Source organism: Leptonychotes weddellii, chromosome 12 (assembly GCF_054177405.1).
Source record: "Leptonychotes weddellii isolate Sample4059 chromosome 12, ASM5417740v2, whole genome shotgun sequence".
Taxonomy (NCBI): Eukaryota; Metazoa; Chordata; class Mammalia; order Carnivora; family Phocidae; genus Leptonychotes; species Leptonychotes weddellii.
The window spans coordinates 13,179,561-13,187,705 of NC_138380.1; the positions used below are offsets into that span (position 1 = coordinate 13,179,561).

An 8,145-nucleotide genomic window follows, 5' to 3' on the forward strand; every position below is an offset into this window, starting at 1 on the left:
GCCCGGGCCCGCGCGTTGCAGAGCAGCGGCTCGGAGGCTCCGAAGGGGGCGGAGCGGCGAGGCGGGCGTGCGGCTGGCGGCCCCTGTCCGCGGTTCCGGCCCCCGGCCCGCCCCCGCCTCGCCGGCCTCCCTCCGCGCCGGTGCGCGGCGCCCCGTCCCAGCCGCAGCCGCAGCGGCCGCCCCTCCCGGGCCCGAGAGCAGCCGAGCCGCGAGGCCGGGCCAGGGCGCCGGCCGGGACTGCCGGGGGCGCGGCGCCGACGCCGAGGCGCGGCCATGGAGGGGAAGACCCGCGCCGGGGTCGCGCTGGTCCCGGGGCCGAGCGGCCGCGGGCCTTCCGCCCGCCGCGCCCGCCGCCGCCCGGGGCCGCTGCTCCCCGGCCTCTGGCTGCTGCTGCTGGCCCGGCCGGCCTCGTGCGCCCCAGGTAAGCACCGCCGAGACCCTCGGGCCGCGACCCTGCCTTTTTTTATTGCTGTTATTTTCAAAAATCCTGCTTTCCCCGCCCACCCTCTTTTATTCTCCACCGCTCCCCAGCCCTCCTTTCTTGAGATGCTTTTCCATTCTTCTTGGGCCCAGCAAATAAAAGGCACGGCGAAAATAAAACGAAAAAGCGAACGGATTCTGGCCAGTCTTGCTCAAGGTCTGCGAAGCTCTCCTGTTATTCACGGAGCTCGAGGCGGGTCCTGTGGCTTCTCCGAATGTGCCTTTATTTTCTCTGCAAAATGCAGGCACGGGAATTGTATTTGTGCGTGGCTGTTATCAGTGTGGTATATCAAATGTTTGGGAATACTTCATTGTAGGGGCGAAGGGGTACATTCGGTGTGTGGGCTTTAAAAACAGTATTGCATTACTCTGAGTAGCCCGGCGTCCCCCAGATGCAGGCAGGCTGGCGGTGTCCCCCGGTGCACCAGGACACAAAGAACATTCAAAGAAAATCTCTTGGAAAGCGCCCTGGCCATGGATCTTTCCAGGGAAATAGCTATTGCTATTACTTCTGCAAAGGCATCAGTACAATAGAGTGGGAAAATATTGTGATTCTTCAGTGTCAGGGCATGAAAGGAGTAAGGGTTGTTTTATAATAGATGCAGTTTACTGACTCTTCGTCAGCATGGAATTAAGAGGAATCATTTATGAAGGCGCATGTGGGCGGGTTTTGTTGCTGAAATGATTTAATTCATACTGCTTCTCTGAAACGTTTATTTGTCCACCCTGAGCATACCCACAGGATGGGCTGGAAACCATCTCTGAGCTGACAGACACGCTGTAAACCAGTGGTTGCCCCAGCGCACACCCTCGACCGCTTTGGGGGCAGAGGAGGAGAGGTGGGATGAGCAGCTCTGGGTGGATAGCTGCTGCACAGTGAACACAAACAGAGCCGTGGAAGCTCCTCCAAACCCTCCCTTCCTGGGAGCAGGGCCAAAGGACTGCCAAGTGGGTTTGGAAGGAAATGGAACACATTTGAAGGTGTCCCTTGGACATCACTGTCGGAATTCTAACTGGTGCCACATAGGGGATGGGACAATAGAAGCACAGGAAAGGATGTTGGGGATCTTAGAGTGGAACCACTCCTCTTACTCCAGAGGAGACTGATAGAGAAGTGGCTTGGTCAAGGTCACTGGCTAGTTGGTACAGACTCATCGCTTTTCCATTAGCCCCTACTGCCCCCTGACCTGTGGGCTTATACACACCTGAGGCCTCCGCAAAGATTTCCTGTAGCTGGGTGGAACCCTGGCTCAGGGAGCCCCCCCCCCCCCCCCCCCAGAGCTGGGGGCGACAAAACAGATCTCTTGCGGGCAGTATATGGAGAGTGCCAACAACTTTGCCTAACCTAGAGCTTCAGGTCCCAGTCCTGCCCTTTGCGTGTTCCAGCCCTGCGTGTCCAGAGGAGAGGAGACGAGACTCAGGGCTTTGTGTGAGAAGAGATAATCCTGAAGAGTGCCCTTGGCTTTCATCTGCAAAGAAAGCCCATCTGATAGTAACGGACTCATCTGCGAGGGGACCCGGCACACTAATCGTTTCCATTTACTGAGTGCTTCCTCTGCCAGATGCTGCATTTTACAGACGCGATCCAGTCATGTTATGAGTTGGGCACGATTAGCCCCATTTTACAGATGAGGAAACTAAGACTTCAGGAGTTCAGGTTAAATTGATTCCAAACTCTATGCATTTAACTTCTGCATGGCTTCCCCATGTGAATGTGGCCAGCTGGATATACTGCCGATGTTGTGGAGAGAATACGTAATTCTTTTGATAAATTTAAAGTATACAGTGGAGCTGTTTGCACTGTCCCTCTGTAAGTTTCTTGTCTTTAGAAGTTGTTCTTGTTTCCCATCAGCCCCCAGTACAAATATTCACCCTGGACACATGAAATTCAGTATATTTCTGTGCTAGAGCTGACATCACAGAAGTGGAGACTTCATCCTTTCACTAATTTGTGTATTGGGCTCCTCTGGTTTGTACAGTTACTCCTAGGCCAAGTAATAGAATAGCAACTGAAGAAGTGGAGGGCACTGGGTCTGTCCTCAAGGATCCAGTTGGAAACTCAAAGCCGGTGCAGATCCTTCCATGGACTGTTCCTTAGAGAAAAACATCTTAAAGGTGGCCCCTGACCCATTTCTTGAAGGTTATGAGGAGCCACAGTGGTGGAGGGTAGCTTCCTGATGCAGGAGACCTGGGCTGGTAGAGTGCTGGTTGATCCCGGGAAGAGGTTGCATTTCAGTTGGCCCATGTCTTCTCTCTGTGCCACTAGGACCTTCTGGCTCCCAGTCCTGAGTGTTTTTTTTTTTCACCATGGGAGTGGGGATGGGGGAGGCTTTGCTGAACCCTGCCGTGGTGGTTCTGTTTCTAAAGAGCCTGATGCAAAAAATGGCGTGTCTTAATCCTGTGTGGGATTTCCTGGGTTAGGTAGCAGTCCCTTTCGAGGCTGGCTGAAAGTGATCTCCTTCAGCAGGCTTCTCTTTCCTTGTTAACTTTTGTTAAATGGAGTCCACCTTTCAGTGGGTCCCCTTATTTCAGTCTTCATTTAAATTTCTGTGTTGTACTGATTTCTTGTCTCTTTCTGTTTCATTCAGAATCTTGAATGTGCCTTTTTTTGTTTGTTTAAACATTTATAAGTTTGGTCTTGACTGTTCACTGTTGTGGAAACAACTTGTAGTAACTTTGGACTTGCTTTTGATTGTATTTTTTAGACGATCCTACATCCACAATATAAAAAGAAAGAATTGTGCTCCATTTCTTCATGGATAAGTCTTTCTTAAAAATAATAGCTATTATGAACTTGATAACTTTGCAGAGATTTTGGAAATTACTAGAAGGTACAGAAAACAGATACCCATAATCTCACAACCCATAGATAGCACTATAAATAGTTTTTTCTTTGTTAACATTAAAAAAGTGAACATTGAATTATATGCACGATTGCATTTGTTACTTTTTTCACTTGATATTTAACTTAAGCATTTTCCTATTCATTAAATGTTGTTCCACATTTGTGGAAAACACAGTGTTCCATCCTAATAATTTCCTTAATTATTCTTTTATTATTTCCAGCTTTTTTGGCTGTTAAAATAATGCTATGATGAATAACTATGTAGATAATAGATAAGGCTTTGTATTTCTGTGTGTGTGTGTGTTTAGCATACATTTTTAAAAGGGGAATTAGAATGCAGTTTAAATCTTAAGACCCACCAGGCTGAATCTTTGCATATTCAGTGCTCTGGGTGCCTACTAGGTGCTCTGTAAGTGGTTGTTGAATGAATTGACTTTTTCTGTAAAGCTGTAGTGCTGAAATCTTAGCAATTTATGCAGTGGCCTGTTTCACTTCATCAGCAGCAGCATTGGATATTATTTTTAAAACTCTTGGGTGCCTGGGTGGCTCAGTTGGTTAGGCGACTGCCTTCGGCTCAGGTCATGATCCTGGAGTCCCGGGATCGAGTCCCGCGTCGGGCTCCCTGCTCAACAGGGAGTCTGCTTCTCCCTCTCCCGCTCCCCCCTCTTGTGTTCTTTCTCTCTCTCACTCTCTCTCTCAAATAAATAAATAAAATCTTTAAAAAAAAAAATAAAACTCTTGCAGAATAAATTTGTAATCCACTGCTTAAGTTTTTTTATTTTGGGTTGGCTATTTTTGGTTTATTTTGTATTTGTATTCTGTGAATTCTCTCTGTTTTTGCTCATGTATATGTTGTGGGTATATATCTAAATCTCTATATGTTAAGGATAGCAACCATTTCTCTCCTATTGGTTGCCTTTTCCCCCTTCCAATGGATTTGCTTTTCAATTTTATATAATTTAGAAATTCAGAAGTTTTGATTATTTTGATTAGCAAATCTGCTGTTCTGCTTTTCTTTTTGTAACTTTTTTCATTGTGTTTATTCTCGCGGCATGTTAAATTTTTATCTTAATGTACTTATTTTAGTATTAGCCATTTTGAGGTAAACATTTGTTGTACTTTTTGAGTGGTTTAGTATCCTATAAACAAAGACTTTAAATGTTTCAAAAGTGTGATCCCCAGCCCTTCTGCATCAATATCACTAAGGGATGGGGCAGGTGCTTGTTAAGAATTTAGATTTCTGGGACTCACCCTTGACCTATATTAGAATCTTTGGTGGTGGTGCCTGGGAATCTTCATTTTTAACAGGCTCACAGTTGATTGTTAGGCACTTTAAACTTTGGAACCACTGATCCAGAGACTATACACCCAGTAATTGAAAATTAATAGCATTTTGGGGACACACTGCTTAAAATCTTGCAATTGTCTTTTCATGATGAGAACAATTGATTTAAAATTATGATGTTGCAATTGGTTTTTTTTTTTTTTTTTTTCCTATCTTGCTGGTTTGGTTTTCTTTGGGCTGGGAGTCAAAGGGCATAGAGGACTTCATTTTAAATTCTCAGTCCTGGCCACTGGGGAACAGTGGCTGCCATCTTTGTCATGAAATGCCTCACTTAATCCTGAAAACAGAACCCAGCCAGGGAGTTGTTAGAGTTCACCAGGGACCCGGGAGCCACAGGTTTTCTATCAGTGTGCCCTGGGTGCTAGGGGCAGCTAGTTACTGTAATTAGAATTACAGTAGGTTGATTCAGATGGGAAGATGCTGCTGTATCTAATTTGTTTTCCACGTTGTGACCACCCACCCCTTTCATCTGCAGCTCACAGTGACGTGATCTCTTTCTTGTGCTTAAGCAGCATGATTTGTTGGAAGGCTCACTGAGCTTGTGAGCTAGCAGACCCGAGTGAGCTCTTCTCCACTGAAAACTTGCTTTGTGACTGTGGACGAGTTACCTTGCTCTGGGTTTCTTCATCGGTGTCAGAAGGGGTCGCTGAGATTATCTCTGAATTCCCTTTTAGCTCTTCTGTTTCAGGTTATATCCACATGTTGGATACCTTGGAATGCACTTGTTATAGACAGCGACAGTCCTGTTTCTGTTGAATGTTTGTAGCACTGTCTGCCTGTCCTGTAGATGTTCTAGCCCAGTGCCTTGCTGAAGGCAGTTCATTCTTTTCTTTTTTTTTAATTTTAAAAAGATTTTATTTATTTGACAGAGAGAGAGACACACACACAGCAAGAGAGGGAACACAAGCAGGGGGAGTGGGAGAGGGAGAAGCAGGCTTCCCGCAGAGCAGGGAGCCCGATGCGGGGCTTGATCCCAGGACCCCGGGATCATGACCTGAGCCGAAGGCAGACGCTTAACTGACTGAGCCACCCAGGCGCCCCTCAGTTCTTCTTGTTTAAAAAAAAATCTTCCTCTACTCTTCCCTGGTGCATTCCCACTCCTGGGACACATCCTTTGCTTTCTCATATTCTTTCTTTTTGTCTCTTCCTTTTATCCATCTTCGTTGATAATGCTGTGGCTTATGGCTTCAGGCATTGCTTCTCCTCATTAGTGAAAAGTTAATCTTGTTACTTACTGTGAAAGTGTGGCCACAGCTTGTTAGAAATGCAGAATCTCAGGTCCTACCCAAACCTTCTGAGTCCGAAGCTGCATTTTCACAAGCTCCTCAGGTGATTTCGAACATGCACTTAAGTTTGGGAAGCACTGGGCTAAGAAATGGTGCGTCCTGTTCCAAACATCTGGGAATAAGTGGTGTTGGATCACCAGGGCCTGAGTCAGCCCACACTACTCTGGAGCCATTCCTGATCTTCAGGGACCTTGAGATGTACCTGCCTTAGGGACTGAGTCTGTGTGAACAGTGTGCAAGAGCCCTATTGCATTTGACCAGGCAACTAAAGAACAAAATAATTCTCTAGAGCTGCCCTGATTTATAACCCATTCATTCATTATGGACACTTGGCTGGTTGTGAAATACCGAAACCCTGCCATACCAGTTGGTAAATCGCTGCTATGCTGAGCATCCCCAAGCCCCCAAGTGCCTGGGGCCTCCCTGCCCTCCCTCAGGCACTCAAGATTTGAAGACTGAGTTGTACCCACCTCAGATGGAGGGTCAGCCCACGCAAGTTTTTCAACCCCAGGGTGTGCTTCCTGGTGACAGACCAGCAGCTGACAGAGGGCCACCTTCCGCTTTGTCGGGGGTGGGGGTGCTGTTTTTGTTCAAGGAGTGAAATAGAGCAGAACGTTAGGGGATGGTAAAAGAGGGGGTGGAAAGGTAGGGGCCACCTTTGCAGTTGAGGAAATAGAGAGGAGCGTGGCAACACCGGGTGGGGCTCAAGGAGGTGGTGGAAAGGGGGCAGGAGGGAGAAATGGGGGCCTAATCTGGAGACCGAGGCATTGAGGAGAGGGTAGCTTTGTGGAGAGAGGTAGACAAGATGATCTTTTGGGAGGACGGCAAGCGGGCGGAATTGGGGGCTTGAGAAAATACAACTGGTTTCCAGGGGCAACTGAGAAGAGGTGAATGCACCAGTTGCCAGGCGGGTGCTGTCTGCTTGCCCCTCCAGCAGCCCTGGGTGGCCCAGAGCCTTGATGGGAAGTGAGCGGGCGACAGTGCTCCTGGGTTATGGCCTGGCAAGTCTTGGCGGGAGGCCGGGCTTGGGAGGCTCCTGCGCCTGGTGATGGGCGGGTAGTGCCCAGCCCTGTGGAGTCATTCAGAAAACCCTCCTTGCTTCTTTCTTTGTTCTCCTGTCTCTTGTTGGGGCCTGTGGAAGCGACCCTTCATCACTCTCGTTTTGGGTGCTAGGATTAACTTTGGAGCCAGACAGCCTGAAGGGCTGCTTTAAGACGCTGGGTAAATACTGCTGGGGAGCTTTCAAAGGGGAAAGCCTCAAACATACAAAACAAACCATCTTCTGAAGCCAGCTTTGGGGGAAGCTTGGGCAAAGCGCAGGAGACAGGTGTGGACTGGTGGCCAAGTCGCTAGGCCTCTGCTGCTCCAGGTGTGGTCCACAGATGAGCAGCATCAGCAGCCCCTGGGAGCTTGTTAGAAAGGCAGAGCCTCTGGTCCCACCCCACCTCTACTGAATCTGCCTCTTACCAGCACCTCGCCCGGGGTTTGTACGCACACTAGGGTTCGAGAAGCTCTGGCCTAGGCCGTGTCTCCTTGAGGTTGGGTGCGTTTCAAAGATTTTTGGTTGTTACCTAATTATTGAGGAGTCTCTACCTGGTAAAAATCCAGCCCAGGTTTTAAGTTGATTGGGCAAACCGAGAGAAGGAGCAGTAGAAGGTTCAGAGCTGAGCTGGTGTTGGGCTGGGTGTGCGAGTCAGAGCACGGGTCTCGTTCCATCTTTCCCCACGGACCCCCCCCCCCCCCCACAGGGCCTGAGCGGGTTTGGAAGCCTTTTTTCTAGTCCTTAATTTCTCTGCCCTGATAGCAGGAGTCAGGGCGGCTGGCTGAGGAGGATTACAGAAGCACGTGGAGATCGTTGAAGCAAACAGGTGTCAAAGCTGAGGTGGCGGTGGAAGGGACCCAGGTGTCTGTCAGGCGATGAACGGATTAACAAAATGTGGCTTATGGGCACCTGGGTGGCTCAGTTGGTTAAGCGACTGCCTTCGGCTCAGGTCGTGATCCTGGAGTCCCGGGATCAAGTCCCACATCGGGCTCCCTGCTCGGCAGGGAGTCTGCTTCTCCCTCTGACCCTCCCCCCTCTCATGCTCTCTGTCTCTCATTCTCTCTCTCTCAAAATAAATAAATAAAATCTTTAAAAACAAAAAAACAAAAAAACCCCCAAAATGTGGCTTATACATACAATGGAATTA

The 8,145-nt window shown here is 48.6% G+C and overlaps 1 protein-coding gene across 1 annotated transcript in view; it reads left to right on the forward strand.

The window, feature by feature from the left end:
- Positions 1 to 273: 273 nt before the first annotated feature.
- Positions 274 to 8,145, forward strand: part of KIAA1549 (KIAA1549 ortholog) — a 139,453-nt gene continuing 131,581 nt past the window's right edge. The window contains exon 1 of the mRNA XM_081800905.1: positions 274 to 421. Within this exon, the coding sequence (XP_081657031.1) occupies positions 274 to 421 (148 nt within the window). The remainder of the gene's footprint in view (positions 422 to 8,145) is intronic.